Raw genomic sequence first — 26,000 nt, 5'->3', positions numbered from 1 at the left:
TGAATATCGTGCGCTAGCAAATCTCACAGCCGAACTACAATGGTTGAAGATTCTTTTCAAAAATCTACGGCTTGATCTTCCTTATTTGTTCACAGTTTTTTGTGAAAGCAAATCTGCAATACACATTGTGGAAAACCCAGTTTTTCATGAACGAGCGAGGCATATTCAAATTGATTGTCATTCTGTTCGTGAAAAACTTTTGTGATTGGGTTGATTAAACTAATACATGTCTCTACCAGAGATCAAGTGGCAGATGTATTCACCAAGCCACTTGGTTTTGATCTTTACCTAAGCACCAGGTTGGTACTATATGGGTCGCTTGTTGTGAGAATCCTAGCTACGACTATCTCTCTAATATTCTCCTGAAGTTTTACATCTACAAGGAAGATTTAGAAGATTTACTTACCAAATATGGTACCCAAGAGAAAGAATCGATGGTAAAGACTGCACCTCTTCTAGCAGTCGTGGACCCCTCTCTCTTTCTCTCTTCTTGTTCCTTTGTTGTATAAACCCTAGTTTATTTGTAATCTATAAATACCAATATATAAACCCCTAAATCACTTCACCAACCAGTTAAAGGAATTTGATAATTACTCAATACAATTACCCTTTCTATTCAATCTCTTGTCAATTAGTATTTTCAATAAGTTCTCAAAGACTTCTAAGAGCACCTCTAATGCAACACTCAAATTGAAAAACTCAAAGTGCCACCTAAGATTTTTTGAGTTCTCCAATGCAACACCAAATTTGGATCTCAAAATGATGTGGCATCATTTAACGTTGAGATATCTCAAGAAAAACTCAATATTTGAGATTTCTTTTGAGGATCTCAATTGTTCATTCAATATTAAAAGCAAATCTACCCATCTAGGAAATGACACCTAAGTTATTTTAAGTTTTTAGAGTGTTCCATTGGAGATGTCTTTTGAATTGAGGATCTCAACATTGACATCTAGGAAAGAGAAACTCAATTGAGCCTTGACACATAAGACAATTTGAGTTTCCTTTTAGTTTTGCATTGGAGATGCTCTAAGATCCGAAGTAGAAAATGCTCAACAGTTACAGATATAACCGTAGTGAAGTTTGCTAGCATTTATAGATACCCTTTTTGGCAATAATGGTTGGAGGGAGCTTGATAGGTAAGGTATTTCTATACTTACAAAAGTAGCAACCTTGTTACAATTAATATTGGAAACAAATATTTTAGTAGATTTAGGATACACATGCCCCGAGACTGGTCGACCCCTATAGAAGGTTTTTTTCCTTGTTTTTTATCGTTATGGATTGAATAACTTCTTCAGTGCAACTGCTATCTCACTGTCATCAAGTTGTCGCCTTTCAATCACATTTTATCTGTCAAAGCTTGGTAGCCGAAGTGGTGGATAGTGTTGACATAAACTCCAAAATCCTGGAAGTCCCAGGTTCGATTCCCAGAGGAGGAGGAATCCATGGTTTATTGAAATTTTTTTTTTTTTTTGAAAATTTGAATTAATATTAAAACGAAAAGGAGAACTATACAAATGGGGAAGCAGCTAGTGGATCTCTCGCGACATCCACGCCTCCCAATTACACACTATATCTAGAAAAGAAAGATTAAGATACTTGGTTTATTGAAATTGAGTTATGAAGAAGTATAAATAATGTAGTTAAGTCGGCTTTAGGCCATTTAATTCGTTGGGCTTTATGCCAGTAGTTTAGTTGGGCTGTAGGCATGTTTGTTTCCAAAGATTAATTTTGGCGGTTATCATGTTTATCACATCTTTGATGTATCGATCCATTGTAATGACTTTGTAAGTCACTTTCAAAAAATATTACATTTTATCTTACTTTTGGTATCTTAATTTGAAGTTATCATGTTGTGCTACACCACAATTGTTCCTATTAAAGAACATAATCTCCAAATATTTGAAAATTAGCAATTACATAAAAACCTAATATTTGGACTATATTGTTGTTAGAAAACATAATCAAATCATCTATGGAAGTTAGATTACGGAAAATCTTGGATATTATTCTCTAACATGGAAGGGTCTAAAGTTTGACACAATCATTGGTTGAAATCGTCTGAGGAGCTTTTTTAGCTTTAACATTTTCGTGCAGACATCCTTAATGATATACAACAATGAGACTGAATTTAGTTTCTGAAAACATTACCTTCTGAATCACACCAAGGTAACTGCCACGGATATTTGGATCAATCCCACTTGATTCATCAGCAGTAAATGCACGAAGGTTCATTTCATATATAACAAGATCCTTCTGCATCAACGAAACAAAAATGAAGATAATAAATAAAGATACAACATACATATATATATATAGAGAGAGAGAGAGAGAGAGAGATACAATTAACCAGAATGACATTCTAGACAGCTATATCTTTTTGTTTTTAGTTTTAGGTACTTGATCTACGTTCGGATCAACCATTATTGAATTTAGAAAACACGTTAAAGTAAAGTCCTCACACGAATAAACGATTGGGTGCAAGTACGCAATGATGAACGTACAAAACGTCACACTATACCTACTGAAGTGACCACAGGTTTTGGAGAGGAATGTCAAGTATCAAACACGGTAAATACACAAGGAAAGAATATCCATGTTAGTCTAAGATAAAATCCATACAGAAAGTGCTGGCCAATCTGAACTATGTTCTACTCCTGTTCGAGATGATAATTACCTTGGATACAACAACTTTTAAAGAGAATCGTTATTTAGTGAAGGCAATTACATATTTCTATTTCTTCAAGATTGTTTACCTCGGGTATATCTGGAAGCTTGTAGTTGTTTCCCCAATCAAAAGGTAAGCTAGTAAAATCATATGTTCCCAGGAACTTAGACAACTTATTGTTAACATCACCAAAAACTCTGCGACCCTCAACTAGTTTCGCGTAAGGATCTAGAAGCACAATGCTGCTATCAAAGCGATGTCCCTGTTGCCATCCCTGTGGTCCATCGACGCGATAACCATAAAGAACACATGATCGAGGCAGATCCTGAATAATTTAAATAATACATTTAAACAACTATGAACTGAATGTCTGAAGGGAAGTCTGAAAGTGAAATCAGTATCAAGACAACCTCCACGCATATGTGCCATACGTCTCCTGTCTTGTTAAAGTGAGGGTCCAGCGTTAACTCCAGCATTTCAGAACCTAGTTCTTCAAGCTTACCCCTAAGAACCATTTAGTATGAGATAAATCCTAATGTCGTTATACACGTCAACTCTGCTCAGAATGTGCTATCAATATAGTAAACAACCATTAGAAATCAAACACAGAGATAACGACGTGGTTTGATTTGGTCTAATAACATTTTCTACATGGGGTTGATTTGGATTTGGATTTGGATTTGGATTTGGTTCTGCCTTATCACAGAACACATGTATTTTGGTACTTTGACTTTTCGCAATTCTTGCTTACAAATACTGCCTCATTGTGTCCCTCGACCCTTCACAGTAGGAGTTAAAACAAATGTAGTTTGTCCTCCTCCAAGGTCCACTAATTTGGCGGCACGGAAGATTATGATTATACTAACTGTTCTAAACTAGAAAACATTATAAAAGAAATAAATAAATAAAAAAACATAAAAAGGAATAAAAGAAGATAACAAATAATGGCAAGGTTTCCATTGAGTAATGATTTAAATTAATAAGCGAAAGAACATATCACAGGACGTAATAGTACCCCGTCGATAACTCGGGCGAATGGTAAATTGGACAAAAAGACTTCTAAACGCTCTAGGAACCTTTCTAAATTGACTAACTTGCTTAACAGTGACACCGAAGAATTTATTCTGAATGTTGTTTATCTTATGATAACATTTACTGCTAATAATAATAGAAATATACATAATCCACCCAAAATTACCCTCTAAAGTCTAAACTCCAATGAGCTTCTTCGTGCCATTATGGATTCTTGGCTGCCCTTGTGGGCCCAGGGATGTTTCTGCATCATCCACACCCTCTTCTCCTTCTCTACTGAGACGATCATTATGTGTTTAGGTATGCAATAGTATTTATGTGTCTTACTCCCTCATTCTTGAAGTGCCATCTTCAGTCAAAGTTCCGTGCATCTACAAGACACTTTAGCTCTCTACAAGATGGAAATGAAGCTACAGATGGGGTGTGCATGAGACACAAAACAACTACAATGTTACAATAATGGCTTCGTAGAAATGGTATAGTCTGTACAAGATTATCCCCTTGCCCGTTCAATATTCTTGCTTCGTGATACAAAATCGACTGGATACTCTCAATGATATTAGAGATGTTCACCGTTCTATCTTTGAAAACAATCTTGTTTCTGTATTTCCACGTGAATCAGGTTTCACAGGGTTCTTCCTTTTTATGGTTAGCTCAGTCCTTGCCACTTATCAATGCAATGATTTAGCATGAGGTAGTGGTATACTGTTGCACATTGAAGGTATCTACAAAGAAACTCCAAATATGATGTGCGAGCAGGCATTGTAACATCAGTTGGTTGTTGCATTCCCCCTATATTCTGAACAGCGGACCACTATGAGCTTTTAGTCATTTCCCCAGTTATGGGAAACTTTTTTTTTTGAATAATTTGAATTAATAATAAACGAAAAAGGAGGGAACTACAAGAAAACGGAAACCAAAAAGCACCAGCCCAGACTAATTACATCAAGATGTCCTCCCATTTAGAAATGAACTCGACACAAGACTTATTCCTAGCCCAAGCTATTTGCCTACTCCAACGGAAGAGAATAACAAGGATATCCTCCACTTCTAAACTAGACCGGCCACTATACTCTTTGAAAGTCTGATCATTCCTGGTAACCCAAACAGCCACACTATAGCGAAGGGGATCAGAGACCAAAGGTCCCTCTTGATTCTATTCACAAACAGCCCATTCAATTGCTCCAAGGCCTGAGAAATAGACCTTGGGCTGCACCAATAGCTACCTCCAGAAGAAACGAAGAAAGACTAGATGGGAGACACTCTTGGGCAGTGAAGGAGCAAATGATTAACCGATCACCATCCTCTTTGCAAAGAATGCATCTATTAGGCCAAGACATTCCTCTCTTCTGAAGTTGATCGATTGTAGGAAGCTTTCCTAGAACAGCAGCCCAAACCACGAAACTAACTCTAGGGGGCACTTTTGGAGACCACAGCGAGATGAACTTGAAGGAATATGTCGAAATATTCTGGCCCTTGATTCTTGTGTAACACTGATTCACCGACAGAGGGCCCTTCTCATTACTGCGCCAAATCTTCCGATCATCCACATCCTCTAAAAGCCAAAATCCTTGGAGCAAGTCCTCAGATGAATGTAAATTGGAATTTCCCAATCGTTCAAGTTCCTTCTTAGAGTGATACTCCCAAAATCTGATTATGTGAATCCTTTGGAGTCCCTTGAACCATTTCTGACTCCTCGTCAGACTGCAACCTCGTAGGCCCTCGTGTCGTTTGAGGCTAATTTGAGTCCCCTTTCCCTATACATTGAGACATTTAAACCCTTTCATACCTCAACAACAACCTACTCAATAACACCTTCATTGTCTTATTTTACAAATGTCAACACCAGCCATTATCTTTAGGCTTGCGGATTTTCTACCCGTTTAACATTATTCAACTTCTTTCCAGTCTCCGTCGACCTCTGTAAAAGTCCCTCATTGGTGTAATATTTAAAAGATATGGTGGAGAATAGGGATGAGTAATTTGTTACTATACTTGGTAAAAAACTATGCAAATAGGGTCATTGTGCCTTCCTTTCAAGGTAATCTAGCTTTCAAGTCTTCTCCAGTTAACCTCTTTCGGCTTCAGAGACTCCACTTCTGCTTCTGTCTTCATTGAACATCTGCAGTTGTTTTTCTTGGATGTCTAGGTTCTTGGTTGCATCCAATAGCACTGGAGTCTAGATTCCAAGTCTCTCATCGCATCTGTAGCTAAACTTTTGATTTTTCCTCTAGATCCTAAAGCTTAAATCATAAAACAAAACCGGATTTCTGACGCATCCCCAATTCTCCCACACTATCTTTATGATGAATTATGATATTCCTAACCACAACAGCTCAAGTCTAAATGGTCATAGGCCCATTTGATGCCACCACATTAAAGTAAAACTGGTATGTAGTCTGAGTTAGTTTTGATAATGCCGTTTGCCTCACTCCTTTTAACTTGTTTCTCAATGGTTCATTGATGAGGAATCCGTCTTAATCAAGTTGAGGCTTCTTGACGATTAGACCAACTGTGACGTAAAATATCACTATGGCGGGCTAAGATAAAAACTAAGGGTTTAACAACTAAAAAGCAAGACAAAAGGCATATAAAGCATAAACAAGGAAGAAGATAAAAGATAAAAGCACCTTGGTTTATTTTATTGATGTAAAGATGAGTAATTTTATATATGTCGTGAGAAGTAAGCCACCCGCTTGAGCAGAATTATATTACATGCAACTATGAAAATTTCAAGAAGCAGAGGTTTTACCTATCCTTAACTGATAAGCAAAGAGTTACAGAAGATGCATGCTGTGAGAAGAGAGAAAAGTTGATTCCATTTTCTACTTCTGATACTCCCAACGGAGACGCCTGGCCAGGAGAAACTTTCAATGGTGGATTTGTCTTAGACATCTGAGAGGACTCCTCCTGAAGTTACAATTGAAGAAAATTGGACCTTAGTTACGATACATAGTTACATTACAATGAACATTGAAACAACGTAAGCAACAAACCAACGTGAATTTATGTCCAGCCTTTTTCCTCCTAGAATAAGATTATGTTCTTAATTTGCAAAAGAAAAACAACACCGGAAGAGAGAAACTATATTTGGAGTTATATTGAATATCTAGAAGAAGATAGCTCTCCGTTAGCAGATGGTTCTGACGGCTCAACTCTATATAGGTAAGTACATTCTTTTTTGGTCAATAGCTCATGCATTTCAAATCATGTGACTGGTGAAGGACTTTTTAGTTTCGTATAAGGTTAGCTTTATTAACACTTCGCTTCCATTTTCGTATTACATTAGGCAGTGAAAGTTGTTAGCTATATTTACAATTAGTGTTTCACGATTACTTTGGTTTTTTAATTGGTTAAGCTAATATTAGAAACCCATACATAGTAAGCTTTCATACCATATTCTCTGCCTCCACAACATAGTTACGTCCATATTACAAAACCGAATGGTCATGACTAGGACAAAATTAATGCTCCAAGATGCTGACTAGAGAAACACGTAGACGTACGACAAGGACAATCCTTCTCTTTTAATCTAGGCAATTTGAAGGACCCAAAATTGAATATGCTTATTTCTCCTCCCACATGCGATAACTCTCCAACTTCTCAATCTTCAACGCCCCAGCCTCTCACTCTCTCCATAAGCTTCTTCATTCAATTGTTTTTCATTTATTCCTCATCTTTGTTTCTCTCTCTCTCTCTCTCTCTCTCTCTCTCTCTCTCAGCTGAATCATTCTTGGACTTCTCCCATTAATTCTGCCTCACTAAAGACCCTTCCTCTTCTACTTCTTGTCTGAATTTAATCTCAAATTTTCCTTGGGTATGAACTCCAGGTAAGTTTCCAAGTAATTATTGTTTAGTTATTTATGGGATTTATTTCTTAGATTTTTTTTCATTTGGCAACGAAAGGTCCACTACTTTATAACGCGTAAAGTGCTTAACGGAAGGGTCAATGCCGGAGGCACGAGTTATGCCTAGTACTAATATAAGAAGAAGTAAAACTAGTGAAGGGTGTCAGAACAATTTCTGTACATACTCTTTTAAGACCTAAAAGTATAAGCATAGTTCTCCATTCTCCCTTACCCTAGTTGTGTCACTTCGTTTATCTATGCTCTCAAGAGCTTTAGGTCAAGCTTCATCTCCTCCCTTGCTAACCACTTCTCAACTAGGGAAGCGCCCCAACATGGGTTACATATTAAGTTAATTATGTTTACTGTTTTGCAAAGCCTAACTTGCGAAAAATAACAAAATAAGTAGCATAGCATGATTGAGAGGAACCCCTGGGCATATCTAGTTCCTTTAGCTAAGACCATTCCTTTAAGTATGAGAGGCAGAGCCTGGTAAAAAGCGCCAGACCCTACCAACTGAGCTGAAAACGGGAGTCTAAGAGTAACATTTTGAGATAATCATTGTCACAAGTCACAACATGTAGCAAAACGAGTAACTTCTTAATTTGGAAGATAAAATACCTCAATCACACTCTGGCGAGCACGACGATCATAAACGTTTGAAACCTTTTGGTTGATTGAATCACCTATCTAACCTATGCCAAGAATCAAATCAAACTTTCAAATACTATATAACGAAAAGGAAAAATAATTACAAATGTCTTTTGAATTTTCAAATGCAATTAAATTATGTAACCTTCTAGAACAATAATAATAATACCATGATATAATTTTCTAGTAATAAATAGCAATCAACTTCTCTTGGTTCATCTTCCCAAAAATCATCTTAAAAAAACCTAACCAGGATTTATATCTCAATTTCTAAAATCCAAATTCATCTAAAAAAAACTTTGTCCATTCATTTGGAAAAGGATAAAATAGGGTCCTACATTAATTAGATAATTGAGTTTTAGAGAGAGAAAGAGTATGAACTAAAGTTAGAAGAAGAATCATGCCTTGCTAGTGAAGAGACTTGTTCTGTTACTACGAAACAAACCTTTACTTGATCTCAATCTGTTAAACAACAAATGAAAAAAAGTTGATAAAACCTAAATCGAACAAATTATTCATCAAAAACCAATGTGGGATTAAAACTTACCCCATCGAGGAAAGATGAAAAACATCAAGTGAAGAAGAACGAGTAGCAGCATTACTGGAAGCAACAAATATGCTATTCGAATCACAGAAAGGTGATTGAAGAATATTACTAACTCGATGGTGGGAGTAAAGTAGAGAATCCATTAAAGAAAAGGAGAAAGAACCTCAAGAAAGTAGAGAGAGAGAGAGAATCGGGAGATCAGCTAAAAGGAACTTTTGGGAGTTTATTTCACTCCACGCTTTTCCCAATTTCGCTGCATTCAAGAAAGTGGAAGATGCGTCCTCGACTCCGTTCCTTCTCCGACACGTGAACGATACGTTAGTCATAGGGCCCTTGTGTAGGACACGTGTCAGTCTCTAGTACAACGTGCAATTTATCACGGAGGATGAATATCTCCTTCTTTTTCTTTCCCGCTACATTTTGTTAGGATTATTTTCTTTTTGGCCCCTAAGTTTGCTTAAATATCGAGATGGTTCTTTTTTGTGTTTCAATGCGCTGACTAGAAAGGTCAAATTTAAACATTCTTGTTGGGCCCTTTTAACTTTTTCCTTCTTTATTTTGGCTTTAATCCATTAGGTGTCGTTTGGCAAGTAAAAGTTATTGTACTTTTAGTAGAAGTCCTTTTGCTTCAACGAAGTAAAAAATTATTAAATTTATATTTAACAAAATAGTTACTTATAAGTCAAATAATTTTTTTTTAGGAATTCGACTTCGATGTGCGATAGTCATTACAATGGCGTTGATACATCAAAGATGTGATAAGCAAGGTAACTGTCAGACTAAACAAGAACAGACCTAAAGCCCAAATAAACTATGGCCTAAAGCCCAACTAAACTATGGCCTAAAGCTCATCTACATTATTTATGCCCTAATAATCCTAAATTCAACAATCCAGAGATTTCACCTCCTATGGGGATCGAACCCGCGACCGTTGGGGACCTTTGGAGTACATGTCAACACTTTAACCACTTGGGCAACCAAGTGTTGACTATAAGTCATATAGTTGTTAAGTTAGTTTGATCATATAGTTGTTAAGTTGTCAAAATCTAATTCTTTTTTTTATCTCATGGAGATATTTAATTTTATTTATATTATGATTTTTTGTGGATAATTGGAGTGGTGGTACAGTGGTGGCGGTGAACATTAGGGGTGTACATTTAGTATCTAAACCGACCAAACAATCTGATCCAAATAAATTTGGGCGGTTTTGGGATCAATCAAATGGTTATCCGAATTGGTTCGGATACTAAAAATTCAAAACTGAGGGGTTGGTTTTGATGATACATAAAATGTCCAGACGTTGACTAACGTTTGAAGAGTCAATATCAGACCTGAAGTCCATCAGGTCAACCCGACTTAAGGTAGCAGGTCAGTTGAACCCTTGACGGTCCGTCACGTACTCCCCTAACTAGGAGGTCAGCTAGAGGAAGCCAGCCATGTAACGCCTTTGGCATGAACGGATCAGCCATGGGGTTTCTAAAGGAATTAGGGGGGTCCATGTAGGTTTGGTCGACGTCCTACGCCCAGAACTGGGAAGGCAAAATGCACCAGCAACCTACCGACTTAATCCCATAATCTCCACAGAGATCTCAGTCGGCTACAGATCTCTAAGTGTTTAAGGAAGTTTGGACTTCACGCGTCCAAAGGAGGAAACTTCTCCCCAAAGATCTATCACATTGACAGGATATCTACGAAAGATCCTTGAACTTAGGAACTTTCATCTATCCTGGATGCGAGATAAACACAAAGAGAAAACTTCCCTCCACGGCAATCATCGCCGCCTCTTAAGCCTATAAAGGCCTCCAAATCGTCCTTCAAAGGACACGATCTCAAAACCCTAGAAGATCACAGAAAACTCTAAGTTCTCACAACTCGCCCCCAAAAGGATCAATCAATATTCATTCTTTTATGCAAAGAACACCCTGACTGTCTTGAGCGTCGGAGCGGTTTTCGAATCCTTTGCAGGTTTTTCCCCCTTTGGGAAAAACGAACAGGAGTAGCTAGCAGGAACAAGGAGCTAAGCTCAGGAGCGAGGAGCAGGAGTAAAGGAGCAGAGAACCAGATCCAGAGGCAGAAGCACTCGGCTGAATCTGGTTCGACTTAACAGAACATTCAACATAACGGAGGCTGTCATGCATCAACTCCCCGTTTCATGTTGATATAACGGAAGGCCATTTTTTGACATCAGCAGGTTCGGTCCATGGATTTGTTTGACGGATAACCAAAAAAAGTCGAACCAAACAATTTATTATTATCGTTTATATCTATTATATAAAACGGGTTGAAAAGTGATGACTGTGACAAACATATAGTTGAAAAGTACTGACTGGGACAACCATAGAGATAAATCTAGCGTTTGTTTCAAATCAGAACTAATATCAACCGTTGGATTTAGCACTAAAATAAATCATCAAGTGAGTCCAATTAATGCAAATCAAAACTGAATCATAATTAATTATAATCTTTAATCTGGGTCCGTTTAATTTTATGGCCATTAAATCACGATCATTTGTCTCCGTCGATCTCAAATATTGACTTTTGGATTATTCACCTTCAAACACCCTCCCATTAAATCTATTATACGGCTCCCTTACAAAAAATGATGTTCCGAATCTCAGGCTTACGGTTATGAACGCTCCAAACCCCTTCCTCTTCACCTTCCTTTCTCCAAAATTCATTCATCCTCGACGGGAAGGTTTGGCACCTTGATGTCGGCTCTTCGCCACCTGGGGTTGTAGTATCTTCCAAGGGTTGGGTTGTTCGCCCATTAAAGCGGTACGTGAGCTGGGTTCAGAAAGTCGCGAGACAGTTCGGGCCATATTCGGTGTGGGACTTAGAGCATTGAGAGGACATTTCCCTAGTACGAGAGGACCGAGAAGGACACACCTCTAGTGTACCAGTTATCGTGCCCACGGTAAACGTTGGGTATCCAAGTGCGGAGCGGATAACTGCTGAAAGCATCTAAGTAGTAAGCCCACCCCAAGATGAGTGTTCTCCTATTCTGACTTCTCCAGAGCCTCTGGTAGCACAGTCGAGACAACGACGGGTTCTCTGCCCCTGCGGGGATGGAGCGACAGAAGCTTTGAGAATCCAAGAGAAGGTCACGACGAGACGAGCCGTTTATCATTACGATAGGTGTCAAGTGGAAGTGCAGTGATGTATGCAGTTGAGGCATCCTAACAGATCAATAGACTTGAACCTTGTTCCTACATGACCCGATCAATTCGATTAGGCATTCGCCATCTATTTTCACTATTCAACTCTTTGACAACATGAAAAAACCAAAAGGTCTCCCCTCCCTCTTTATCTATCCAAGGGATAGAAGGGCAGAGGCTATGTTGAAAAAGTCGGGACTAGTCCTAGACTAGTCCCCAGTCGGCATTGTGGCACATCGACTAGAGACCAGATCCCTAGTCGGGACTTATTATCAATAAAGCCCCGACTCGGCCCGACTAGGGTCGGGTCGACTAGTTGGGCCAGTCGGGCTTAATAGTAGCAGGTCTGTTTTTTTTTCTTTTACATTCTTCAAATCGAGAAAGTCTAGAGTTCCTTCCATCTTATCTTCTTCCCTCTTCTCCAAACACCAATCAAGCATCATTGAAGTATTTTTTCAAGCTATCTTCTTCCCTCTTCTCCAAACACCAATCAAGCATCATTGAATTATTTTTTCAAGCTATCTTCTTCTCCAAACTTGATTCCAAGTAAGTTTCTCTCTCTATCTTCTCCATTTTTTCTTTTTACAACTCTTTCTCTCTCTAGAAATCATTAGTTGAGTTTTTTTTCTATATAAATTGATTTTAATGTTAAGTTTGAGTTGTTATACTTCATTAATGTTTATAACAATTAGGTTTGACTTGTTATGGTTAATTTATAGTGATTTATACTCATAATATGGACTGATTTTAGGGTTTAGGGTTTGATTTTTAGTGTTTTATACTTATAATGGGGTTATTTTAGGGTTTAAGGTTGATATTTTAGGGTTTAAGGTATGATTTGTACTGTTTTATACTCATAATGAGGTTATTTTAGGGTTTAAGGTTGATATTATACTCGTAATGAACTGATTTTATGGTTTATAGTATGATTTTTGTTGATATTATACTCATAATTAACTTATTTTATGGTTTATAATCTGATTTTTGGTGATATTATACTCTTAATGAATTGATTTTGGTTAATTTGAAACAGTAAAGTCCTTAAGCGATGAATTCTGCGAGTACTGGATCTGCTGGTGCTAGTAGTGTTGCTCCGGTGAAAAGAAATTCCACAGACATAACATGGGAATGGGGAGAATGTAGGAATGTTAATGACAAAAATTTGGTATGGTGTAAGTTATGTGAGAAGAAGTTGTTAGGGGAAATCTATAGACTTAAGGAACATCTTGTTGGCAAGAAAGGAAATACTTTACCATGTGGTAAAGTTACTATTGAGATAAAGAAGAAAATCCAAGAACAACTGGATAACTATGGAAAGAAAAAAATTGAAAAGGCTAGAATTAGTAATATCATTTGAAACCATGATGTTTTGGGTGATGATGATGATGAGGGATATGATGAAGATGTCGAAGATGAGGGTGAAGTATTGGTGAAGGAATCAAAATACTGTTAATGCTAAAGGAAAAAGTCAGAAGAGAGCAAGCAATGTTAGAGGTTCTATGGATGCTTATTTGAGAGCTGATCCTAAGAAAATGAAACAAGACACTCTAGATAGAAACAATCCTCATAAAATAGAGTTGATGCACAAGTCTTGGAAGAAATATGCCATTTGGGCAAATGAGGCTGGGATTTCTTTCAATGCTGTAAAATTGGATAGCTACCGTATTTTTTCTTTACATGAATTTGCAAAGGTGAAGTAAATATTGAGCTACTGAATCGAATATTGAATGAAGTCTTTTTTTTTCAGGAAAAATTGTGTCTACACTTGGAAAATTTGGAAGAACCTCCATTCACCTCTATCAAGGTAAGATTTCTTATCATATTGATCTCAAATGTTTATATTTATGCATATATAATTACATATAAAAAAACATTATATATTAATATTATACGACTAGTCCCGCCTAAATACGACTATTAACGACTACTCCTAGTCTTGGGTTTGGCGACTAGTCCCCGTTGCCGCCTTTTTCAACATAAGGCAGAGGCCTTTGGTGTCCCCTCTAGTCAAGAATTGGGGCCTCACAGTCACCAACCAGTATGCTTTTCTCTCATGCCTTTCTTCGTTCATGGTTCGATATTCTGGTGTCCTAGGCTTAGAGGAACCACACCAATTCATCCCGAACTTGGTGGTTAAACTCTACTGCGGTGACGATACTGTAGGGGAGGTCCTGCGGAAAAATAGCTCGATGCCAGGATGATAAAAAGCTTAACACCTTTCATTCTTAGTACTTATTCAATATGAAAAAATGAAAAGGTCGTCTTATTCAAAACCCCAATTATGACATCCCTTCTCTCCCACTTCACACCTCGAAAGGCACCCTTCGTATGGTTATAGATTATAGAGAGAAAGGCGTTTTCACATCTTCTTAACCCGAAATGGCTGAGGAGAGGAAAGGTTCCTTTTGAGGGTACTCCCAGGGACAGATCCAGTGGAGACGGGTTGGGGCATGTTGCCTAGAGGATTAGAGCACGTGGCTACGAACCACGGTGACGGGGGTTCGAATCCCTCCTCGCCCACAACTGGCCCAAAAGGGAAGGACCTTTCCTTTACCTCTGGGGTAGGAAAATAATGTCGGGATAGTGGACCCAAAGCTATGGAACTTGGGTGTGCGTCTTTTATCGAAATGGAATTGTCTAACTTTTTCTTTTTATTTATTATTTCTCGCGAATAATTCCATCATGAAATATAGTATGCCCGACCCGAATCACCATATTTTTGTGTTTTACTCCCCGCAACTCTTCTTCAGACAAGTTTGGGTTGAATAGCAGAGCAGGTACAAGTATTAGTAGCATAGCAAAAATGTGTTACTCATCATTAATATGTTTGCTCGCGGTACTGTGGCCTCTCGGGAGAATCGATGACTGCATTTTTGGTGCACTGCTAGTACTAGTACATCTGAGAATTCTTAATTGGCTAGTTGTAAATAGCCCCAGGCTATGAAACAAAGGATTATCCCGGATCTACACCGAGATATTGACGGTCATTCTCAAATATCGCAGAACAGAATGTGATACGATGAGATAGAATGCAATAGAAACAAAGACATATGATTAAATGTGGCGTTTCTTCTCCTTAGTTAAAAAAGTTTTTTCTCACTTTCTTATCTCATAGCATTCTCACTATGAAACAAGTAAGTTTTCTGAAATTTAAAGATGTTAGATGAAGGAAAGTTGTATAAAGTCAATGTAAGTATTGATATCGTTCTTTTATGTTTTGGGGTTTAAAATTTGATATCGTTCTTTTCCATTTAGGCTTTGAAATTGATAATTGTAGCTACTGATTTCTCAAGGTACTTATTGTTGTAGGGTTTTCTTCTTCTAACTTTGTTTATAATAGATTTTAGGGCTTTCTTAAGATATCTATTGTACCTACTGATTCCATTGGGGCTTTCTTCTTCTAACTTCATTTAGTTGTATTATTTTTAATTGATAAAGAAACTTTCTATTATAGTAGATTAGTTATTTTTGGTCAATTAATATTTGGTTTTATGTATAATCAATTGACTTTATTTAGCCTATGTATAATGGATTGTTAAAGCTAGCTATACTAATAAATTTTTGAACAATCAATTTTTACAGTTTTCATTTTAGACATAGAAGTACAGAAAATCGAATTAGGAGGTTTCGATTAATAGAGATAGGAACAAAGGATCTACATATATTTGATGATTCTAAGTTTTGTGATCTCTCCCTCTATCTCTATCTCTTTAATTGTTATTATTCTTAGATTTGACATCACTAATTGGTTATATTATTTATCAATCTATTTCTTTCTGTCCAATATGGAAACATTGACAATATAATAATAACTTTGATAAGATCCAACGCAGTCGGAAGCTGGGGTTGTATCAGTCTTATCACAGAAAGAGGAAATAACAGGTTATGAGATGGAGGAGAGAGAAATGTTGACTGGTTAACGGTGTTATAACGGAATCTTAAAAAGGGGGTCATATGGGTATTTTTGCTAATCTAGGGGGCTAGGCAGGAAGCTGGTCACAAAGTTGGGGGCCATTTGGAAAATAACCCATTTCTTTTTTGGGCCGTCCCATTTTTTAAAATAAAGAAAATAACTTTTCGCTCTTTCCAATAATACCCATTACTATAAATTTAATGACAACTTTATTTAAAAGTAAGTTGAACTTTTTCTTTGTTTTGTAAGAAAGTTACTGAGGGTATAATTAGAAAAAGCACATTATTTTTTAAAGTCGAACTCTAATTAATGTTGTTCCCTTGCAAAGTTGGGTTTTCAAAATAGGTCATTCATTTTGGGACGGAGGGAGTAACAAGCTTTCATATATGAATCATATATTGGATTCGAATTAGGAAGAGATTTTATTGGAAAAATATTTCGAAAATAGAATCACCCATTCTAGAACAAGATGAAGATATTAATTTATGAGGATTTTGAAGCTTCGAGTTCCGAAGACAACTCGAGAACAGTGGAGATTAAATTGAATGAACACTTCAAAAGTTCTTTAGTTTTAAAGGGATAGTTTTATAAAATTCAAGTGTTACAAAAAAGAGAATTCTTTTTGAAAATGAATTAGAACAACAATTAGAAGAATTTATTGAAGAAATGGAAGATTGCCCATTGAGTTATGAGGATAAATCTCAAGATTGAGCTCGAAAATTCGTCAGCGTCCGAATTTGAGGACTCAGACGAATTGGACCAGTTGCTGGAGAACCAAGACTTTGATAAAACAACTAAAAGTAGAGATGGAGAAGATCAGAGTAACAAGACTTCCAACTATCTTAGAAGAATCTGAGTCCCCAAAGGTAGTTGAAAATTTATAAGCATGGCAGATCGACGAGAAATACTTCCACAATGATAGTATTGACCAACTACACAAATGCTACAAGATTTACAAACAAAGAATGTGAAAATTTGATATTGTCAATTATCAAAATATTTACTCTTCAATTCTTCTCTTTTGTCAACTATCTATATCCATGATTTTCGTAGACCTCATTATTCGTTTAGTGTCGAGTTGACGATCAATAATCTTAATTCGGACACTTTAATCATTTGTTATCTCTATTACAAAACAAATCAATATGACTAGGATAAAATTAATATACATTAATCTGACTTGGCAGTGTGACTAGGACAAAATTAATAGATTTTCAATATGACTAGGACAAAATTAATATACATTAATCTGACTTGGCAGTTTTCATTAATCTGACTTGGCAGTTTTTTGGTGACTAGGACAACCACGGTACAAAAACAAATCTAGCCATCCATTTTCTTTTCCAAGACTTGAATCTGACTATCCATGCTCTAATGTCCGTTTAGCTACCAAACCCTCCATTTCCCTTTTACCTCTCATGACTTTATTCTCTTCTTTCTCCCTGCAACACACCCAATGAAATAGATTCTCATCATCTTCAGTCGTTTGGCTCTCTCCATTCTCTCTCATGTCTTTGCCAACATTGAGGGTAAGATTGGCTTTTAACTCATCAATTTTCAATGTCAAATTGTTTTTTCTGGTCTAGGTTTTTGTTTTCTGTTTTACTATTATCTATGGAATTGATTATATAAGTGAAATCAAAGAGTCATTGGTTACTATTTTGAGTTTTGATGGGTTGGTTTTTCATATAGTTCGAACAATCCCTAAAATATGGGTTCATGTCGTTCGAAGTAGAAATCAATGTATTAAGGGTTCAATCAATCATGGAGAATAATCCTACAACTCCTTAACTCTGTTTTATATGCTTACTGGGGTATATCCCGTGCCCCAGGGTACGGACACAAATGTGACAAAATTCTAATCTTAATTTCACCCGACTTTCCATGTTTAATGTTGTTATGTTCTAGATACCCTAATTTTTTGGTATTATTTTATGAGGTAATTTCTAGAAAGGTCAAAATAATATTGAAAATAAGTAGAAAAACACAAAACATTTGAAAATTATTATTCAGGTCAAAAAGTGTGCAAATACTAAAATACCCCTTTTTGTCATTTTGTGTAACTAAATTCTTTTATTTTTTTAAACTTTAAATCGATATAACTTTTGTTTGAGATGTCGGATTTCTATAAAAATTATATATTTAGAAATGATTTCTCATTAGCTTTCTAACAAGATCCACTTTCCATACTTTTTTTCAAAAAAAAAATCCAGAAAAAACGGCGTGTTGCAACAATCTGTTACGCAAACGTGTTTGCAACAATCTGTTACGCAAACGTGTTTGCAACAATCTGTTACGCAAACGTGTTTGCAACTATCTGTTACGCAAACGTGTTTGCAACTATCTGTTACGCAAACGTGTTTGCAACTATCTGTTACGCAAACGTGTTTGCAACTATCTGTTACGCAAACGTGTTTGCAACTATCTGTTACGCAAACGTGTTTGCAACTATCTGTTACGCAAACATGTGTTTGTATAATGTAAAATGCAAACATGTGTTTGCACAATATTTATTTGAATAAAATCTAAAAGACATATACTTTGACAACATAACTTTTCATTTCTCTTCTTTCATCAATTAAGCTTATAGAAATAAAAAAGTTTCAGCCTAAAATTGAGCAAATGCTCATCTTCTCCAAATTGGGCAAATGCTCATCAATTAATCTACATTGTTGAGAAATTTTATACTTATCCAAATCACTTGGTCTAACTCCCAACCACTTCATATGTGGTGTTGTCAAATTAGCACTATCATAAGACATATTTTTTGATCCACCCCCATAAACAAATAAAATTTTCAACCCATATGGATCACTATCAACAAGTGCAAGAACTGGTAATTTCTATTCATTCTTCATCTTCTTTTAATACCAATCTTGTAGGTACACCAGGTTGCCCTTTTGTTGTTATTATAATACAAGGAAATCGATTTTAAAATCGATCTTCAACTAATTTCATATAAACGGCATCTTTGTCGACAAGAAGAATGAATAATGCATCACTTGACATATCTCCAACTTGATTGATATTTGGGGAAGAACAAAAAAAACATAACTTCACAAAATAAGCACCCATATCCTCTTCTAATGCTCCAAAAACTAATATGAGGATTTGACAAGTAAATAGACAATAATCAGTAGAAAACAAGGTAAGCTACTCTTTATAAGATAAAGTTGCAAACTTTATAAGAATCCATGTTAATTTCGTGATGGGATTTGAAGATCATTTCAATCTCATCCAGTACAACTTCACTAAGAACCCTAATTTTTCTCTACTAAACAATTTTTTCCATCTAGATCAAATAAGTAACAGTTTTAGAGAGAGAGAGAGAGAGGGAAAAAGGGATTATATAACTTACCTGGCTAAAGTGATACAAAGATTGAAGAACTGACGAGAATCAAAACGCTGACCAGGACGAACAAGTCTAGCTAGTCGTTCAGCTACAGCAGAACACACGAAATGAATTCATGAAAGATGGAGGGATTGTGTATCCTGGATCAAACTGGGTGGCGCCATCACCACTAACACCTGAAACGCCGCCGATAACAATGGTCGAACAGGATGATGATGATGACATCCACCTGATCTTTCTTTTCTTTTTCTCTCTAGAAAATTAGTTAGGGATTTGGTGATGCAAGCAGTTCTTAAGAGAAAATTGAAGATAATTGAAGTTAGGTTTTGCTTGATTTTGATGAAGAGGAAGAACCTAGACGAAGAAGATTTGTGAAGAAGAAAAACAAAAAAAAACATATATCAAGTTTTTTTTTAGAGAGAGAGAGAGAGGGTGACTTTACGTAGGAAAGGGTAGTTACGGAAGGGAAAAAAATATAAATGACCTGATTGATAATTATCTATATTATTTTGAACTCTTTGTCTCATTACTTATAATATTTTGGCACATTTTGATGAATAGAAAAAGATACTTGATTTTTTAGTCATTATAAATAATATTTTGACCTATACAATCATTTTCCCTTATTTTATTTTGTCTCCTTTTCTTAAATTAGTTATTATTTTATTGAGAGAGATTTTAATTTCTTTTTTTAACCCTTTAAATATCTTTTGTTTCCTTTTTCCATAAATTAGTTATTTTTCACTAAAGACACGGTTATTTTTTTCTTCAAATTAGTTATTTTATTTATAATAAGGACTATACTTTAAATTTTGAGAAGGGCTTCTAAACAATATCTTTTATTAAAAAAGGATGTTTGTCTCAGTCATCGTTTTCCCTTCTGTTTTACTATATAGATTGATAAAAACTATTTGTAGTTCAAATAAAAGAGTTTTTTTATTAATCTATTTGCATTTGAATCTAATTTGTTTGATTTCATTGTTTGCAGTAACAAATAATTAATAGTCCTGATAAACAAGAGATTTCTAAAATTTGGTTACACAAAGAGAGAAGATATATTGAGAATTTGAATATCAGAAGATTGTCAAAGATTTGATTATTTGCAAACAAACTCGTAAGTTTTTTGCTTTTCTCATTTCCCATGGGAAAGAACGGATCTTCAACTTGAATTTATGTCTCAAAGTATTAAAATTCTGCAAGTTAATTGGATTTTGACCACTACACTTTATCTAGACATAAACTGTTTGAGAAAATGTTTCATAGAGGTTTGAAGTATCAATTGTTTAGGTTAGTTCCTTTTTAATTTCTTTTTTGCTTATGTAATTGTTTTTTCCTTATAAGAAATTTATCAAAAGAAGCACGGAAAAATCTTTGCATCAAGCAATTCAAAAAATTGAAATATGTAGTTTTGATTGATTTTGAAGTATTATAATTGTAGTTCAAATATCACAATTTTGGATTAAAAATTGTGATGTTTTTAGTCTCACTAATCTTAACTTTATTTATTTTCTCTGAATGAACAAAATTCATGAGATTTTATTCTTACTTTTCTATAATCTCTATTTAATGTTTATATATATGGTATATGTAAGTCTCAGAAGATGATGACAGTCGCCAACAGGTCCGATCATGGCAAAATGGTGTCTTCTTCTTAGCTGATAAAGTCTAGAGCTGCACTGGTATTTATCTCTCTCTAGATTTTGGTGGTCTGGGTTATGATTATTTGGGGTTAAATTAAGGTTTTTGATTGTTTGTTTTTTACTACTATAGATACAACTTTGATTCTTATTCTTCATTAATGGTTATCTCAGCTTCTTTTTTCCTCGGTATAAATTATCTACGTTTATCTTTTCCAGAAATACATACCATTTGAAGAAGTATTTCAAATCTTATATGCACCCAAGAAGGGCTGAATTATGATACAGTTTAGAGCGACTCTAACTATTTGGACACAATAAACTTGAAAAAAAAGAATCATGCAGCCTCATGTTTCTCTTTCTGTTTTAATATGTGGAGTCCTCGTCATTGTTATGGACACGACAGAAATGATGGCCAACATTGCTACATAACCAGAGGCAATTTATCTGTTAGAATTCAAATTTGATCACATAATGAAGATTGTCAAAGTGCGTAGAATGTTCATTACTTTCACATCCTTCAATTGTGTAGAAGAAATGTCATAATTACCTTGTTTTTGTGGGCATCCTTATATAACTCACTCTCAATTCTACCATCCGCTTATAGAGGAAAACGATGCTGATAATACAACTGTTGCATGCAAATTTATTCCACTGAAGTTTCCTTTTCACAATGAGTTATTATTACCAATTTTTTTTTACCTCGTGCCCCAATCTGTAATTACTTTTATGCAATTTTTTTTTCTTTCTAACTCTTCCTTTTCTCCACAACATACTTGTGTTATTGATGTTGGGATCCCAAGTGCAGTGCAACTGTTCATTTTGTTATAGGTATTGCTTCCACCTCTTCTCTTAGAGGTTTATGAAACTACATTTGAAGTACTAGAATGCGAACAACGAATTATGTTAGATTGAAAAAAACATTGAACTTCCCTTTATAGATAAATGTCTAGTAGGGGTTTCCACTAAGCTCAAATTCTTCAATGTAATTTTTATCATCTTACATAATTACATATTTTTCAAATAGCTAATCTTCTTTCTCTTTGTAGGTAAAGGTTCAATTCCATCTTATTTTATCAACTTATACGAATCTGCTAGTAATTAACTTCGCGTGCTTCATTATTTTCTTTGTTCCAATCCTTTTATTTGTTTGCTTCTTTATTTTGTTTCTTGCTTTAACTCTTTGTGTTTCACAATCATAGATAACTTCTTATATTTAGGGAAAAGCATTTCTTCTCTTTGTAATTTTTTTATTTCCCTAACTATAGGTGGTTATGTACCTAAGCACCAACTCCCTTCATGTGTGCTCCACCTTTAATAAATTTAAGTAATCATTGAATTCATTTTCTTCGTTTCCTCTTACCAGGGTATTCTTATATTTCCTTATTTGGAGTTAATATCACTATTTTCTTGTTCTCTTTTATATTTGCAGATGGGTTAGGTACAAATATGGACAAGGATTGCTCTTAGGGAATTGAAACATCAGTGTTGTTGAATCCAACGGGAACACGCCTTTTTGCTTTATTCACAATTTCATTTGCAAGGTAATGTTTGATCATTGATGTTTTTCGTTTGAATGTAATGTTTCAGTATCCGTTGTGGCGTGTAGCTTCTTAATTTGAACCATTCCCTTCTTTTTGAAGTCGAAAACAATATGTTATTTAAGTTCTCAAAAAAATTCATACTCATCATCTTCAAATTTGGGTCTAAAATTACCACCCAAAAGTTCCAACCCCTCTCTCACGACATTCTTTGGGAAATATTGGAAATAAGAAACTAACATTGAGAGAACAGGGAGTCAGCCTAACACGCCATCCTCTTAACTCTCTTTACCTACCCGACAGAGAGAGAGAGAGACAGAGCAGGTGGAAGAGGCTTAAAACAGAAGGGTGAGAAAGAAGAACCTCCCTCTATTCCAACCATCTTTAGCTACTGCAAGTAGGAGTTACTTTTATACCTCTTCGAGGTGTTGAAATATAAAGAATAACAAGGTAAGTAATTTTATTCTATCTGGTTCCCATTTTCAATTGTTTATCTAGGAGTCTATTATTGCTCGTTGATGATGGATTAAATATATAGTAAAGTAACTTGATTTTATTTTTATTTTTTGTTGAAATGTATTCATATATAAACCGACTAAGAGTCATTACATGGAATGAAAATATTATTACAGTACATTTTAACTAGAAAGTAAGGTACGTTCTTCCAAGTCTTGGTTCTGTTCTTCTTCCTTGCCCATTTAGCTAGCGCGTCTGCTTGAGTGTTGAGTTTCCTGCTGGTGTATTTAAATTGACTGTTTCAAATCTACTTTTGATTTCCTTTATTTTCTGTATGAATTTGAATTGTCGTTGTACGTCATGTGTTTTTATCTAGGATGTTTTTTATTACATTTATATTATCATTTTCCAGTATTATATTCCGGAAGTTTTAAGATTCTGCCCAAATTGGGCAATTAAGAATTGCTATCGCTTCAATTTATTCACTGTTTCTGCATCTAATGGTAGATATGTGTGTTGCTATGAATTTCGATTCTGGGTTGTGAACAATAAGACTAATTCCAGCTATCGATTGATTATTTGTAAAGGAAGCATCAACATTTATTTTCATGTAGTTCTGTTTTGGCGGTTGCCCATTGTTCTATGGTTTTTTGTTTAATTCGTTTTGATTTATTTTGCGATTCAGGAAAGGTCAATATCATATTTATGATCTTACCTAAGTTGTTGATTTCATGCTGGAAGTAGTGATCACACCGGGTTTTCCAAATAATCCACAAGATAGTGGCGTAATGAGTATTGTTTTCTGTTTTGTTCTCATCTGGGTATTTTGCCAAGAGAAAATCCAATCCGCCACAGCGGGGATGTTCTCCGCTATAATATTAAAATAGAACCATATGTTTTTTACCAAAGGGCAGTAAAGCAATGCATGTTCTATAGATTCGATTTCATTACAGTTTGGGTAGTTCATATTGTTATTGATGTATTTTCCTATTTTTTATCGAACTGGAAGAGCTTTGGAGCAAACTTTCCAAAGGAAAAGTTGGATCCGAGGTACAGTAGGAATGTGCCAGATGAAGTTCCAATCATAATTGTTGGGGAGAGGGGTGCTCATACTACTGCAAAGATAGTTGTACATCGATTTCATTGTGAAATTTCCCGAGTTAGTTAGCATCCATTTTCTTTGGTCTTTTCCATTACTAGGAAGTGGAATAGATTTGATTAAGTTGATAGTTGCTGCATCGAAGGTGGTGAAAAGCTTCTTTTCATTCCATTTGTTGTTTTCTATGAGTTGAGCTACCTTAGTGAGAGTAGAGTTGTTGCTATTGTTTGTTGGGTTGTGTATAGCGGGGATCCAGTTGTCTTTCCAGATGTCAATATCTTTTCCATTGTGTACCTCCCATGTCGTGAAATCATTGATAGTACTAAGGTGCTTTCTGATTGTTTTCCAGTTCCAGGAATGTGAGGCTTTAGCCGGGCCTGGATTGTGCGAGTGAGGGTAATACTTGGCTTTGAGAAATTGAACCCACATAGCATTAGGTTCAGTTTTAATTCTCCACGCTAGTTTACTTAACATAGCGGTGTTGTCGAGCTCAGGTTGATGGATACCTAGGCCTCCCATTTTCTTTGGGATGCATATAGTAGCCCAAGATTTAGTGCAAACACCTTTAGACTTACCCCACCAGAAAGACCGTTGTATGGTCTTAATGCTTTTGCTTATGCCTTTCGGAATGACAAAGCATTGCATTTGGTTTCGTGGTACGGCCGCTGCTATTGCCGAGATGACCACAGCGCGCCCTGCTTGAGAAATGAAGGTGTTATTCCATTTCTCGAGTTTGGATTTTATCTGCTGAACAATGTCTTTGAAAACTTTGGTTTTTTGAGCTCCGATGAAAAGTTGTGCTCCGAGGTATTTTTCCGAGGTGGAAGCGTACTTGACTTTTAGGGATCTCATAATGATACGCTTAAATTTAGGATGAGATTTCTTCGAGTAGAAGATGTTGGATTTGTTGTAGTTAATCACTTGTCCCGACGCATTGCAAAAAGTCTTCAGGATATCTTTAAGTATGTTGATATTATCAAGAGAGTTTCGCCCGAAAATAATGCAGTCATCAGCGAAGAGGAGGTGCGATATTGTAAGGTCTGGGTTATTAGTTGGGAATCCCTTGAAATGATCAATTCCTTGGTTTGTAAGTATAAGACGACTCAAACCTTCCATGCAATAGTGAAAAGGAAGGGAGAAAGCGGATCTCCTTGCCTGATTCCCCTAGTTGGATAGAAAGTCTGTCTCGGGCGCTCGTTAATAAGAACTGCCATGGAAGCTGTGGATATGCCGTTAGAGATCATCTGAATCCAGTGCTCTGAATAGCCTAACTTGGTCATAATGTCTTTTAAGTAGTTCCATTCAATTCGAACGAATGCCTTAGACATATCTAGTTTGAGCCCAAAGTAACCTGTTGCACCTTTCATTGTTTTAAGGGAGTGGATGATTTCTTGCCCAATGATAATATTGTCTGTAATCTGTCTACCAGGGATATAGACCGCTTGGAAAGGGCTAATGATGTTATAATTTTGTAGGTAGTGTTCAGAAGGCTAATAGGTCTAAAATCTGTTGGGGTTTGGGGGGAGGAGGTTTTGGGGATTAGGCATATGTGAGTGTGATTTACTTCCAGAGGCAGGTATGCTGTACTGAAAAAATTCTTGATCAGGTTGTGGATGTCTGGACTCACCGTGTCCCAATTAGATTGGAAGAAGAGGGGGGGTAGGCATCCGGTCCTGGAGCAGCATTTGTCTTTAGCTCTTTTATTGCTTGGTTGATTTCCTCGTTGTTAAGGATACTCGTTAAATCATTATTCTGCTCTTGGGTGATGGAATTCTGGAAAAGGTTGAGAATTTTGGGGTCAGGTGTGGTGTTACTGGAGGTGCTAATATTTAGAAGGTGGGAGGTAAATGCCTCTTGTATGTTGCTATGATCCTCTTGCCACTCGCCATTATTGTCTTTGATAACCAAGATATTGTTGGTTCTGTTCCGTTGGATGGCTTGCGAGTAGGGGTGGGAATCGGTCCGGACCGGTCGGTATCGGACTCTAACTTCATCGAACCGGTCGACTCGGACATAAACTGTTTGTGACCACCTATTTACTCGGGCGGACTCGGACGGTCACTCTCAAGAATTCTTTGTTCATTGACCGTCCAAGACCGTT

General features: G+C 36.1%; 1 protein-coding gene across 3 annotated transcripts in view; it reads right to left on the bottom strand.

Annotated features, from left to right (window-relative positions):
* The window catches only part of ISA3 (isoamylase 3), a 40,235-nt gene extending 31,098 nt beyond the window's left edge, over nt 1–9,137 (bottom strand). Inside the window, exons 1-8 of one of the 3 annotated variants that reach the window (XM_086646276.1) lie at nt 8,910–9,137; nt 8,747–8,818; nt 8,604–8,661; nt 8,170–8,238; nt 6,456–6,613; nt 3,082–3,175; nt 2,760–2,996; nt 2,155–2,259 (exon numbers count right to left, since the gene is read on the bottom strand). In XM_086646276.1, the coding sequence (XP_086502402.1) occupies nt 2,155–2,259; nt 2,760–2,996; nt 3,082–3,175; nt 6,456–6,613; nt 8,170–8,238; nt 8,604–8,661; nt 8,747–8,751 (726 nt within the window). In that variant the 5' untranslated portion in view covers nt 8,752–8,818; nt 8,910–9,137. Of the gene's footprint in view, nt 1–2,154; nt 2,260–2,759; nt 2,997–3,081; nt 3,176–6,455; nt 6,614–8,169; nt 8,244–8,603; nt 8,662–8,746 lie in introns of all 3 variants that reach the window. The other 2 variants (XM_086646277.1, XM_086646275.1) reach the window with 2 other exon arrangements.
* Between the last annotated feature and the right edge of the window lie 16,863 nt (nt 9,138–26,000).

The sequence above is a fragment of the Eschscholzia californica genome, unplaced genomic scaffold (assembly GCF_041429995.1).
Source record: "Eschscholzia californica isolate CP2 unplaced genomic scaffold, dmEscCali1.0.p SCAF_6, whole genome shotgun sequence".
NCBI lineage: Eukaryota > Viridiplantae > Streptophyta > Magnoliopsida > Ranunculales > Papaveraceae > Eschscholzia > Eschscholzia californica.
The sequence above is the reverse complement of the archived record's forward strand: the minus strand, read 5'-3'. Positions and strand labels throughout refer to the sequence as shown.